The sequence below is a fragment of the Hipposideros armiger genome, unplaced genomic scaffold (genome assembly GCF_001890085.2).
Source record: "Hipposideros armiger isolate ML-2016 unplaced genomic scaffold, ASM189008v1 scaffold_159, whole genome shotgun sequence".
Classification (NCBI taxonomy): Eukaryota; Metazoa; Chordata; class Mammalia; order Chiroptera; family Hipposideridae; genus Hipposideros; species Hipposideros armiger.
In genome coordinates, this window is record NW_017731509.1 from 801,879 (window position 1) to 816,301 (window position 14,423).

At 37.4% G+C, this 14,423-nt stretch overlaps 2 protein-coding genes across 3 annotated transcripts in view; both read right to left on the bottom strand.

Annotated features, from left to right (window-relative positions):
• The window catches only part of NELL1 (neural EGFL like 1), an 835,074-nt gene that overhangs the window by 273,395 nt on the left and 547,256 nt on the right, over positions 1-14,423 (bottom strand). The gene's annotated exons all lie outside the window — the stretch shown is intronic.
• LOC109387447 (isocitrate dehydrogenase [NAD] subunit gamma, mitochondrial-like) lies at positions 8,257-9,420 on the bottom strand. Its single transcript, XM_019651352.1, has one exon. It carries the CDS (start codon positions 9,418-9,420, stop codon positions 8,257-8,259), a length of 1,164 nt encoding a protein of 387 aa, XP_019506897.1.

Sequence of the window (14,423 nt, forward strand, 5' to 3'; positions counted from 1 at the left end):
AACCTAATTCCATTACAACATGGATGTCTTGAAAAGGATGCATCCCAGAGACTTTTCTTACCCTAGAGAAAACAAGTTCTTTATAAATTAGGCCTTCCCACATCTTTTTCTGATGCTTGGCCTAAAGTTGATTTTTGACACCATTACTTTTTCACAGAAATTGTATCTTGTATCAATTTGAAAGATCAAAACTAGATGAAGTACTTTAGATGTGCTCTAGTCACAACCTTAAATAGTTAAATGTGATTTCATTTGAAATTCCTTTGCATTTCTTTCCACAATACTACTTGTATCTCCAGAAACCTCAACTTCTTCCTGTGTTATTATAGATTTCTGCACAATAACTTCAAAATCACCTTTCTTTCCTTTTCCCAGAGGATGTTCCATTGAGGAGATAAAGTAAATGCCTAAATAGGAAGCAATCCCCAAAATAAGGAAAATGATTCCCTTTTTATTCATGATGAGATATGAAAAAAAAGAAAAAAGGAAGAAAGCAAAATATTCTAGGCAGAGTTGAATGACTGAGGAATCGTATATAACTACATATGTATAATGTTTATGTATTCATTTATTATTCACAGTTGTATTAAATACATTATTTAATAGGCTATATTAAATAATAGATTAATTCAGAAATATCACTTTTCCTTTACCATGATGTCACAGAATAATTTCATTTAATCTGCTCCCATGAATCTTGACTTCAGGGCCTTCCCCTACTCACAGCCATTTTTCAACTTCTCTAAAGTTTTCCAAACCGATCATCATCACATCTGTCTAAGTTGTTGAGGTAAAGCACTTTTTGAATCTGTATTTGATTTCATTGGAAATGTCAAGCGAAGTTTCCAGAATCCAATTGCATAATATTAGGACTTCTTGTTTTTCCATTTGTCTAATAGGTAAATATTTGTGATCTCTACAATGTGACTAAAAAACTAAACGGTGTTATTAAGTGTTTTTTAAAAGGCATATATACAATGACACTCAATACTTGCAATTGTGAAAACACCCTCCCAGGAATAATGACTAATTCTGTGCTGAGGGATCTTTTTTTTTTTTTTTCCTTCTTCTTTTTAAAATTTATTCTGCAGGTAATTCCTACACAAATCCCAAACTGGCATAACTAATGTCACTTTTTTTCCCTCCTCCAAATAGTTTCTTATTGTTCAAGATAAAAGAACTAACAGACCACCTGGTAGTATGAGACTATTTATAAGGATTTGAATTTAAAGCAATTCTTTTATTCTGAGGGATAGAAAAGGGAAAAAGTACTCACTTTGTATTTGGACATATATGATATTTTCTCTCGTTTGTAGCAACATTCATTCATTTACATCTCCATGAACTAAATTTGCCACTAACTGTAGCAACCCAGGTGCTTCAGCTGACTAGAGCCCAGCCTCGAATGTTCCTCAGTAGACACTGTTTTTATTCAGGCTGTGTTAGTTTTTAAGCATTTACAAAATCAGTAGCAAGACATTCCATTTTTTTTTAATTGCTTTTGTGAAGTAGAGTCATTTTTTTCCATTTGACATATATGTCCTTTCTCTTTTCCTTTTGTTTCTTGGAGCAATCACAAATGCAATATATGTAGCTTCCCATATCAGAGGAAGCAAATTTGTTTTTGATCTGAAGAACATTTTACCACATTGAATTCCCATGTTGTGCAAGTTGTCAGGGAAACTCCAAAAGACCAAGCGTCTCCCTTCAAAAAATTTCTAGTTTTGTAATCAGCTTCCAGCAGATATTTTGCATATTCCCAGCTGTGCCTTTACTAATACTATCATTTTTTTTTTGCAACCTCTGTAATGACCCAGAACTGGATTAATTTCTTCAAAATTTTCCTCCTACTTTCAATTTTCAGCATTGGTTATTTTCTCAGTTCATATAATTATTTTACTTATTCTCTTGCTTCAACAGCACTTTGTTTCTCTGATAAGTTTTATCTCTTTTTGTCTGCCATTACTACAAAGAAGTCATTTGACTACTTGATTTACCATGTTTGGAAATGTCATTTCTCTTTAATATTTGATGCTTACTTTCTGCACTAAATAGTCTCATTTACCTGGATATTCTGCCTTTTTCATCCTGGGCTGTACAGGGCCACTAAGATTTTGAGAAGCAGCTTTCGTGGCAGTGGTTAGACACTGAAGCCACTGGCTCGATTGTAATCTGGGCTCCACAATTCACAATCTTATTGGTCTTGAGTAAGTTAGTCAACTTTTCTGTTCTTCCATATTTTTGGTGCATATAATTGGCTTGAGGATTCAATGAGGTAAGGCATGTAAACCTTTTAGAATAGTACCTAACACGCAGAAAGAGTGTTTACAAAATGTTAGCAATCACTTTTCCTAGGGGTTACATCAGGAGGTAGCCATATAATGAAAGAACTTTATCTGGAGTCAGAAGACTTGGACGCTCCTCCTCGCTCTGTGATGGACTAGCTGTGAAATTGGGCACGGTATTTTGCTTTCCTGGATTCATATGCAAAATAAGTGAGCTCTCTAAAAACTTCTTTAATTTTTGTGAGTCTGTGGGATTATTTTCATGAAGAGACACTGATCTGTGGCTGAGACCTAGTCCACTGTCACCTAAAAGTAGGAGAAATTCACAATGCACAAATCCTCATGACCATTTCAACACTTGGGTTCTAGAGCCACACTGCTAAAACTGGATCTCATGCTTCCTCTGCTGTTACCTGTGTGACCTCAGGCAAATTTTTTTAACTACTCTGTGCCTCAGTTTTCTTATCTATAATGTAAAATGAGGAATATAGTAATAATCATCTACTTGAGTGGATATGAGAATTAAATAAATAAATGCAAAGCATGTAGAACAATGAATGGCACATAATAAATTATGATAACTATAATCATTATTGTATTTAATCCAATTTGGTCTGTGTTTAATTAGTACCTACTATATACAAGGCATTATGCTGAGTAATACAAGATCTAGAATGTTGGCTAAAATATGTTTCCTATACTCAAGGAGCATATAATTTATTAAGGCTCAAGTCAAGTAGATGAACAACAAATACAAGACAAAATGTGAAACAAAAGAGTTCAAAAGTCCAATATAAGTTTTATGTGGTTCAGAGAGAATAAAGGGACTATATCTGCATGGGGACAATCAGAGACCTTTTCAGAAAGGATGTACTATTGGAAAGAGGCCTTGAATAATAGGTAGACTTGTGATAGGCAGAGACTAAGTTAGGAACATCCTTAAAGGGAAGAGTTTCATCACATGTGAGGGGAATAACAGGTCATATTTAAGTAAATTAAGATGTCTACTTTGGCATATCAACATATAGCACATATAGGAAAAGCAGGACCTCTCAGAGTGGAAAGACAGTGTGGGCTAAAATTGTGAAGGGCCTGAATATACTCCAAACTGAGGGAACTCTGAGGGCGATTAAACAGAGTAATGATCATCTAAGCATTGCTTTAAGGAGATGTGCCTAATGTGAATGTTGAAAATCAACTGGAATGAAGGAAAAGAATGTGATGGTGCAAAACCTAGTTTTTCTATTTGCATTTTTTAACTTGTGGTTTCCATGGCTTACAGTAAAACAAAACATGAAAAAATCATATGAGAGGGCCGGCCGAGTGGCGCGATGGTTAAGAACTCGCTTGGGATGCCAGAGGGCCCCGGTTCGGATCCCACATATGAGGGCCAGTGACACTGCCCTCCCACAGCTAAGATGCTGAACAACAGCTCAACCTGGAGCTGGGCTGCCATGAGTCGCCGGCGACGGCGTGGGCTGCAGTCCCTGTGGCAGTGGATTGCCATGGGCTACCATGTGTGGCCAGCAGCCAGCGTGAGCGGCCAGCAGCCGCAGTGAGCGGCCGTCCAGAAGCCGGCGACTGATCTGCCTCGCCTGGGAAGAGCGCAATGATGGTGCCAACTTGGGCCAGTGAAGCAACGTCCTCCACAACTAGACTGAAGAACAAAAGGACAGCAACTTGTCTGTTCCCCTTTCCCCAATTCCCCAGCACTGTTCCCATCCCCCCAATTCCCCAATAAAAATCTTAAAAAAAAATCATATGAGAAAATGAAATTAATAAAGCAAAATAAATTAAAATCAAGTAATATAATAGAATGGAAAGAGAAAATTTCACAAAGGAAAAAAATGCTCAAGAATTCTTTCTGTGTTTCCTAGCAGCCAAGGCAATGTGGGAAATTTTCAATGGATTATATACCTCACATTATCTAGTAGAAAATGGACATAAACGCTCGGTGAAAAACACATGTTTTCCTGGTCCTCAGTTTTGAAAGGAGTCTTCCCTGTTGGCCTTTTAAACAAATTTAGTGTCTTCCCAAAATTCAGAGATATTCCCTTACAAGAGTTTACATATCAGACCTTGATGAAAACTGAAGCTAAAATATCAAAGCACCCTTCTATAAAAGCAAATCTCTGAAGATGATGGCGAAGAGAGATATTTACAGACTGGTACTATCTAGTTGTTCAACTTTGTATTGATCTTTAGTAATATCAGAATGGAAATTAGACACTCCTTTTAATAGTCCTTGAGAAAATATACTAATGACAAGAAGTATCATCTGGTCACTCTATAGATTAATGACAAATAATCACTTGTTTTAAGTCACTAAGTTTTGAAGTGATTTCTTATCCAGCCATAGACATTAAAGCAATCTTATTTAATTTTTACAACAATCCTATGAAGATAAGTATTTACCTTTATTTTACAGATGAGCAAACTGGAGATCAGAGAGGTTAAGCAACTTGTCCAATGTCACACAACTCCTATGTAGAAGAGCTGGGACAAATGTGAGCTATATAACCTGAGTGACTGAGTGTTTTGTAAGGCCATTCGCAAAAATAGAGCCTTAATGAGGAGAAGTTAATTTAGAGAAAAATCAAACAATTTGCAGTTGCTATTCTTTATAACATTAGGGCTCTAAAAAAAGTAGAGTAAATTGATAAAGACTAAAGTAAAACTGTCCAATAAATATAGTGCAGAAATCTCAGGAAACAGAGGCAGCCTGCCAACTACCTGTTTTACTGCCTCGAGGGCTTTCATGTTCTTTAGAGAGGAGCAAGCTTGTAAAGAAAGGTTCATAGACTAAAGTCAGATGGGAGTATTTTGCAATAATTAGTTCTTCCAGTCCTCCACTTCTATCTGTAAATTCAGGCCATTCTTTCTTTTATTTTCACCTTCCTTCCTATCTTCCATAAATATTTAGAGTGAGCATAAACTAAGAACTTATCCCTGTCCTAGGTTCTGATGCTATAGTGATGATTCAGTCACCCCAAGGAATGCATTGTATGGTGAAGTTAATGGGAAGGAAAGCAAGTAATGACAACCAGAGAGATCAAACACTAGGAAAGACCTACAGGGAGCTCTGGGGGGAGCTGAGAGAGGTACTTCCCTCAATCTCAGCAGGAGATGGGAAGAGAGGATGTCAAGGAAGCCTTCCCAAAGGTAGGCATGATTAAGTTTAGTCCTCTATGAGGAGAAGGAGAGTGTCTCTTGAAGGGGAGAGGAGCCAAGGCCATGTAAAAGTCTTGAAATGGAAAGTTTATATAGCTCTTGAACAATGAACTCAGCACTCTAATTGGAGGACCACACTGTGTTGTTATTGGGGCGAGGAGAAGGGAAAATGGAGAATCTGGAGGAGGAAGCAGCAATCAGAACAGGTTTATGCTATTCTCAGCGGACTTTCTCTTAACGCCAAAGGAAAGCCATAGAGTAAGAAGTTTCAAGTAGGGAAGTGACATGGTCCTATTCTCCTTTCAGAAACATGATGCTGAGTGCACTGTAGAAAACAGACTTAAGAACTATAAGCAGAACTATAAGTTAGAAGGAACAGAAATTAGGAAGTTACCAAGGATGATAAATGCTAATGAGGAAGGAGGGGCCACTGAGAAACAAGGGAGGTAATGGGATTCGAGACATAAAAAGGAAATAGGAGATTTGAGGGATAAGCAGATATAATTTTCGCCCCTAGTTGAAAGTCAATTACAAATCCATATAATAATAAACGAAGCAACTTATCCAGTAAGCTCCAATGACAGCAGTTAATATAATTCACCCAGCTCTCAGAATTAGATTTCAGGATGGTATATAATGGATAATAATGAATATAATCATTCTAAAAATACAAGCACTTACCATGTGACAGGCACAGTGCTATCAGCTCTATGTGTATTTTCTCACTCAATTTTCCCAACAACCCAATGAGGTAGACAGTTATTATTTCACTTTACATATAAGAAATGTGAGGGAGCATCCCCCATATTATTAATTTTTGGTTGATTCAATTAACATATATTCTTTATTTATATGTATCAGTCATTATGTTAGGATCTATAGAGGAAAAGGGGAAAAAAATACATGATATTGGTCCCAGAGACGCTCATGGCTAAGTGGGAAAATCTAACACTGATAAGTAGAAAATTCCACTATGATGTACTAGGTGCCATGGCAGTCTGGTCCAAGAACTATAGAAATATTCTGGAAATGACCATCTTTAACAGAAAGGGAAGCTTCAGCTCAAGTGCACATAGCAGCACAAACTCCCACTGTCTCAAATAGAAGTCAATATCTGGCTACCGTCTGCAGTTGGGCTGGTTGTGCCATGAATGAAGTCCCCTAGCCATGAGAGAAAGGGTTACAGGATGGGTAGTATGGGTTAAGGTAGCATGGGTTCATGTGGTATTGGAGGTGGGGGAACTTCAAGCCAAATTCCACCCCTTGCTCCACTGATCAAACCAGAGTCTGGTTGCAGGTCTAGATCTTCCCAGAAGAAGGCACTACATAGGCCAAAGGTAGCCCTGGCCAATGAAATGTCTATCGTCCAATAAAGGGGATGCCATAATTATTTTACAATTGACTTATCCCTGCTTGCCTGTTCTTCAAGAAAGGCTAGGTAGTGTGAAAGACTCCAGAGAGTCACTTCCTCCTCAAACTAAATCCCTTCAAATTTGGAAAACCTTTTTGGTTTTCCAAACCTTGGCCCTGACTTTACACTTAAGATGATAGGTGAGATCAAGGTAATAGGAGAAGTCAGAGCCTTTCAGAAACTGTAAGGAACTCAGCTCTCAGTCCAATGTCTTTAAGTTGTGGTCCATGAGCCATGGCAGGGTCCAAAGGTTAGAGCTGCGACACAGAGATTTCCAAAGTATTATTAGGGATTCACTGTTTTTCTTAATCTCACTTCTATCTGCAGGGCATTCCTGCCAATAAAACTACTATAAATACTATAAAATTATTTATAATCATTGTTTTAATTTCCTACTTGAGTAATAACAATTTCTAAGCACTAATAAAATTATCATTTTTGTTTGTTTCTCATCTATGACCTTAAAATACTGTAAATAAAATATATTATAGTAAAATGACAGTAAAAATTTAAATTAGTTCAGTGCTTTTTGTTTTCTTATGTATACTCTTTCCTTGAAAAAGAGACTAAAAGAAAGTAAACCATAAAAAACTGAAATAGCGAGCATGAAATTTATAGTCCATGCTTCTATTTGTAGTGCACAGAATCATGGGCCCAAGACCTATTAACTAAAGATTTGACCTGTAGACTCTCAAACCCAACTGAAAGGAATTCAAGAATCCACTTTCCAGGAGAGCTACAGTGCCCAGGGATGCCCATGTATGAAAAATTACAACAGAGAAAACACCTTCCTAACATAAACAAGACCATGGGGGGGAAAAATGGGGCATCTAGGAAGGAGTGGATGCATTCTGTACTAGTTCAGTTTTATAGTACCTTATTTGTTACTGAGGTTACAATGTATATTTTGCAGGAAAATTTTATTGCACTAATTAACTCATTAACAACCTCTAGAGAGAAGCCAGACTTCTCTGTGGGCTGGCTTGCTGAATTTTAATGACACAGATAAAGAGAAAATCCATGTGCCAGGTTCTGGGAAAGCCCCAGTACTTTGCAAACAGCTCTGATTTATTTAGTGTATCACCTCATAGAGAAGTATGAATTGTGGATTAAAATAGAGAAGAACTTTTCAATACATATATGAGTACAATAGGTTTGGCTAATTTAACAAGCAATGTTCATGGCATTTAAAGCATTTTAATTCAATAGAAAAAAAAATGAAACTGGATTTACTCCCCCTCCCCACCTCTTCTGAGTTGGAACAGAAGCTGGTTAATTCTGGAGTCCACACTAGCCAGGCTGGCTGGGGTTTCTGAGTGGGTAGACTGAGGTAAAGAGTGGGTCAGAAAGGACTTTGGGGGATAGCTCAGCCTCCAAGGTACTGACCATTTAATCGATAGCACTGATGTGGTTTATGGCATTATTAATGACATCCATTGTGGTACCCTGGCCTCCAATGTCTGGAGTACGGACATTTTTGTCCTTCAAAGATGCCAAGACTGCAGTACGAATGGTGGTGGCATAGGAGGGGAGCTTAAGGTAATCCAGCAAAATACAACTTGCCAGCAGCATGGCGGTCGGGTTGGCCATATTCTTATTGACTATATCCCTGTCGTACTGCTTTGCAGCTGCTTCGAACACTGCGTATATGGGGCCATAGCTGGCCCCAGGCACAATGCCTGGTCCTCCGACCAATCCTGTGCAGATACTGTTGACAATGTTGCCATAAAGATTGGGCATCACCATGACATCAAATTGTTGGGGCTGGGATACCAGCTGCATGGTGGCGTTATCCACAACCATATCTTCAAAGGTGATCTGAGGATAACGGGATGCCACTTCCCTACAGCACTGGAGGAACAGACCATCTCCCATTTTCATGATGTTGGCCTTGTGCAAAGCTGTCACTTTCTTGCGCCCCATCTCCTGGGCCAGCTGGAAGGCATATTCAGCAATGCGCAAAGATTTGGCCTTAGTAATGATCTTCAAGCTCTCTATCACTCCTTTCACGCTCTCGTATTCCAGGTTGCTGTATTCACCCTCCGTGTTTTCCCGGATAACGATGATATCTATGTTACCGTGCCGGGTCCTCACACCTGGCAGACTCTGAAAGTGGATGACATGAGCGTAGAGATCCAGAATGGTGCGCAACATGCTGCTGCGGGATCTGTGACATGGTGGCAGGTTGTGATTAGTTTCAATGTTGCCCTTCAAGGCCACACGGTTCCGGCGAACTGACATGATGGCATATTGAAAGTCCTCTTCGCAAGAAGTGGAGTTAATCTGCACCACCTCAAAGTCCACAGGCACACAGGCATATCTGAACACAGTCTTGACTTGCAGCATGAGCTCAGGCCCGATGCCATCCCCAGGAATCATAGTCACAGTGTGCCGTCCACCATACTTGGCTGATGGAGGAACCTTGCACTTGAGTGAGAAGCTCTTCAGTGAGATCTCATGGCCAGGTAAAATCTCCCAAGAATGGCTGAAAATAGTAGGTCGGAACATAGCCTTCACAAAGCAACTGGCAGCTGGCAGCATCTTACGTGCCATGATCATTAAGTGGAGATTAATTTATGTAAAAACATGTGCTCTTCTTCTTGTTTTGAACTGGCTTCTTTGGTGGAACTCTAAATCCATAGTCCTTGCCTAGGTCACAATTGTCTCTCCTTCCTGGTGTTCTATTTTGGACATTCTATTGCAGTGTGAGAGAGGGAGAGAGCTAGTTAAGAGAATGACGTGATGTGTTATAGACTAGAAAAGACATTTTGGAATTGGGTAATAGTTCATTAGGCACATTCAATGTGCTACGCTTTGAATGGTATACTTTTTTAAAACAGCACTTGATATTTTAGAGCAGTTTTGGGTTCACAGCAAAAGTGATTGGCAGGTACAGAGATTTCCCACAGAGCCCCTGCCCTGACAAAGGCACAGCCTCCTCCAATTGTCAAAATCCTGCACCAAGAGCAGAACGTCTGCTACAATTAATGAACCTACATTTACACATCATTATCATTGAAAGTCCCTAGTTTAAAATGGGGTTTACTCTTGGTATAGGACATTCTGAGTTTGGACAAATTCTAATGATGTATCTATCATTATAGTATCACACAGGGTAGTTTCACAGCCCTGAAAATCCTCTTTGCTTTGCCTATTCATCCCTCATACTCCCCTAACCCCTGGTAACCACTGATCATTTTAGTGACTCCATAGTTTTGCATTTCCCAGAGTGTCATATAATTTCAATCACATACTACTGTAGCCTTTCCAGATTGGCTTCTTTCACTTGGTAATATGCAGTTTTCTCCATGTCTTTTCATGACTTGATAGCTCATTTCTTTTTATCATTGAGTAATATTCCATTGTCTGGATGTACCACAGTTTATCCATTCACTTACTGAAGGACATCTTGCTTGTTTTCAAGTTTGGGCTGCTATAAACATCCATGTGCAGGGTTTGTGTAGATATAAGTTTTCAGCTAATTTGGGTAAATAACAAGGAGTACAATTGCTGGATCCTATGGTGAAGTATATTTAGTCTTGATAGAAATTGCTAAACTGCCTGTATTATAAAAGTAGCTGTAAAAAGGAGCATTTTACATTCCCACCAGCAATCGATGAGAATTCCTGCTGTTCCATATCCTTGGCAGCATTTGGCATTGTTAGTGCTCTGGAAAGTGGCTATTCTAATTGGCAAGTTGTGGTATCTCACTGTTTTTTTAATTTGCATTTCCCTAATGACATATGATGTGGAGCATCTTTTCATATGCTTACCATCTGTATATGTTCTCTGATGAAGTGTCTGTTAAGGTTTTTGACCCGTTTTTTAATTGAGTTGTTTGTTTTCTTATTGTTGAGCTTTAAGAGTTCTCTGCATATTTTGGATAACTCCTTTATCAGATGTGCTTTTACAAATAATCTCTCTCAATCTGTGGTTTGCTTTCTCATTCTCTTGAAGAAGTGCAGATAAATCTAGCTTATTATTTCGTTCATGGATCCTACCTTTGGTGATGTATCTAAAAAGTCATCACTATAACCAAAGTCATCTAGATTTTCTTCTAGGAGTTTTATAATTTTGCATCTTCCATATAAAGTCTGGGATACATTTTGAGTTGATTTTTGTGAAAGGTTTAAGGTCTGTGTCTAGGTCTTCTCTTTTTTTTGGCATGTGGATGTCCAGTTGTTCCAACATCATTTGTTGAAAAGTCTGTTGTGTTGCCTTTGCTTCTTTGCCAAAAATCAGTTTACTATTTATGTGGGTCTATTTCTGGGCTCTCTATTCTCTTACAATGATTTATTCATCTGTTCTTCTAACAATACCACACTGTCTTGATTAATGTAGTTTTATAGTAAGTCTTGAAGTCAAGTACTGTCAATCTTCCAGTTTTGCTCTTCTTCAAAATTGTGTTGGCTATTCTGTATTCTGGGTCTTTTGCCTCTCCATACAAACTCTGGAATCAGTTTGTCAATATCTACAAAATAACTTGCTGAGATTTTGGTTACGTTTTTATTGAATCTATAGATCAAGTTGGGAAGAACTAATATCTTGACAATATTAAGACTTCCTGTCCATGAAGATGGAAGGTATCTCAATTTGTTCAGCTCTTCCTGGATTTCGATCATCAGAGTTTTGTAATTTTTCCTCATATAGATCTTATAAATATTTTGTTAAATTTATATCTAATTATTTCATTTTGGGGGGGTGCTAATATAAATTATATTGTGTTTTTAATTTCAAATTCTACTTATTTATTGCTGGTATATAGGAAAGCAATTGACTTGTATATTAACCTTGCATCCTGAAATCTTGCTGTAATAATTTATTAGTTTCCAGAGTTTTGTTTTTGTTTTTTTTAATTGATTCTTCCAGATTTTCTACATAGACTATCTTGTTATCTGCAAAAAAAGACAGTTTTATTTCTTCCTTCTCAATCGATATACCTTTTAGTTTCCTTCTCTTGTCTTATTGCATTAACTCAACATTCCAGTATGATATTGAAAAGAAGTAGTAAGAGGTGACATCCTTGACTTCTACCTGATCTTAGTGAGAAAGCTTTGTGTTTCTCATCATGGAGTATGATGTTAGCTGTAGGTTATCTGTAGGTATTTTTGTCAAGTTGATGAAGTTCCCCTCTATTTCTAGCTTACTGAGAGCTATTTTGAGTGGGTATTGGATTCTGTCGAGTACTTTTCTGCATTTATGGATATAATCATGCGATTTTTCATTTTTAACCTGTGAAAGTGATAGATTACATGAATTGATTTTCAAATGCTGAACCAGCCTGGCATACCTGGGATAAATCACACTTGACTGTGATGTATAATTCTCTTTATACATTGTTGAATTCAATTTGCTGATATTTTGTTAAGGAATTTTGCATCTATGCTCATGAGAGATATTGGCCTGTAGTTTTCTTTTCCTATAATTTCTTTGTCTGGTTTTGTTACTAGGGTAATAAATGCTGGTCTCATAAAACGAGTTACAAAGTATTCCATCTGGTTCTATTCTCTGAAATATATTACAGATAATTGGTATAAATTTTTCCTTAAATGTTTTGTAGAGTTCACCAGTGAACCCATTTGTGCCTGATAATTTCTGTTTTAAAAGGCTATTAATTATTGACTTAATTTTTTAAATACACACAGGCATACCACAAAGATATTGAGGCTTCATTTACAGACTATCGCAATAAAGTAAGTTGTAATCATTTAGCTGGTGGAGGGTCTTGCCTTCAATTTGTAAAAAACAAATCTGTGAAGCACAATAAAGTGAAACTCAACAAAACAAGGATGGCTGTATAGGCCTATTTAGACTGTTTCTTCTTATGTGAGTTTTGGCAAATTGTGTTTTTCAAGGAACTGGTCCATGTCATCTAGGTTATCAAATTTAAAATTGTGGGCATAAAATTTTCATAGTATTCTTTTGTTATCATTTTAATGTCCATAGGATCTATAGTGATGTCCCCTCTTTGTTTTCTGATATTAATAATTTGTAACCTCTCTCTTTTTTTCTTCTTAGCCTGACTCAAGGCTTATCAAGAAAAAAAAAAGAACAGATTTTATCTTTTAAATTTCACTAATTTCTTCTGCTAACTTTGGATTTAATTCTTTTTTTTCTATTTTCCTAAGGTGGAAGCTTAGATTATTGATTTTAATCTTTCTTCCTTTCCACTGCTTTCACAGCTTCCCACAATCTTTGATAAGTTGTATTTTCATTTTCATTTTGTTTAAAATATTTTTTTAAATTTCTCTTGAGATTTCTTCTTTGACCCATGTATTATTTAAAAGTGTGTTGCTTAATCTCCACAATTATTTGGAAATTTTCCAGCTATCTTTCTGTTATTGATTTCTAGTTTAACTCCATAGTGGTCAGAGAGCAGACATTTTATGATTTCAATTCTTTTGAATCTGTTAAGGGGTGTTTTATGGCCCAGAATGTGGTCTGTATTGGTGAATGTTTCATGTGAGTTTGAGAAGAATGTGTATTCTGCTGTGGTTGGGTGAAGTAATCTATAGATGTAAATATATCCAGTTGATTGATGGTATTGCTGAATTCAAGTATGTCCTTAGTGAATGAGTTTCTGCCTGCTGGAGTTTGTTCCTTTTTATTCTTGTTAACTTTTTAAGAAGTTGTCAAACACTTTTCCAAAATGGTTGTACCATTTTATATCCTTACCAGCAATGTATGAGAATTAGAGCTTCTTCATATCCTCACCAACACTTGGTATTGTATTTTTATTTTCAGCCATTCTAATGGGTTGTGGTAGTATCTCACTGTGTTTTAAATTTGCATTTCCCTTTTCACTATGATGTGGAGTGTCTTGGAATATATTCTCCCAGCTCAGGGCTACAAGCATTAATATCTGATATTTCTAGAAATCAACCAGTTAACACTGGAAAGCTGGCAACTTCTATGCTTCCCAAAGCCATCCCAGCTATGCCATTTAATTGAAAATTAAGCATATCTTTAATTATACATCAGCCACAATCCCATTCTCATTTAACTTGCAGATACCAATGCCTCTGATGCAGGTTACTGGTTGTTGGGGGTGGTAGGTGACTTATTTATAAAGACTTCCAAAGACTGTTAAAATCCAAGAAGCTGAAGAAACAGATTTAATAATGGCTACCATTATAGAATACTCACCCCATCTAAGGTTCTGTGCTAGATATTTTACACACATAATCATAACCCATAAGGTAGGCATTACAGCCCCCATTTTAAAGATGAAGAAACTGGCTATCACAGATCCTACAAATTTATATTATTGTGAATGAACAGAGAATGGCAACAGGTGAGGTGAGCATTTCTAGGGCTACTAGGGGCCTAGGCCAGGGCTTTTCTAAGTTGATCAACCTAGGATTCCATTGACATGCAGATTCTAATTCAGTATTCATCTGAGGGAGGGGTGCAGGTTCTGCATGTCTGAGGAGTTCCCTAGTAATACAGATTCTACTGGCCACCTTATCACACTTTGAATATCAAGGGCCTGTCCTTATTTCCACACAATGTCTACTCAGGTCACAGTCAGCATTTGTGTGCTTGGAGGCAGCCTG

Bases quoted from the DNA above. Each gene is read 5' to 3' on its own strand.
- LOC109387447 (XM_019651352.1), bottom strand. From the start codon at position 9,420: ATGGCACGTAAGATGCTGCCAGCTGCCAGTTGCTTTGTGAAGGCTATG.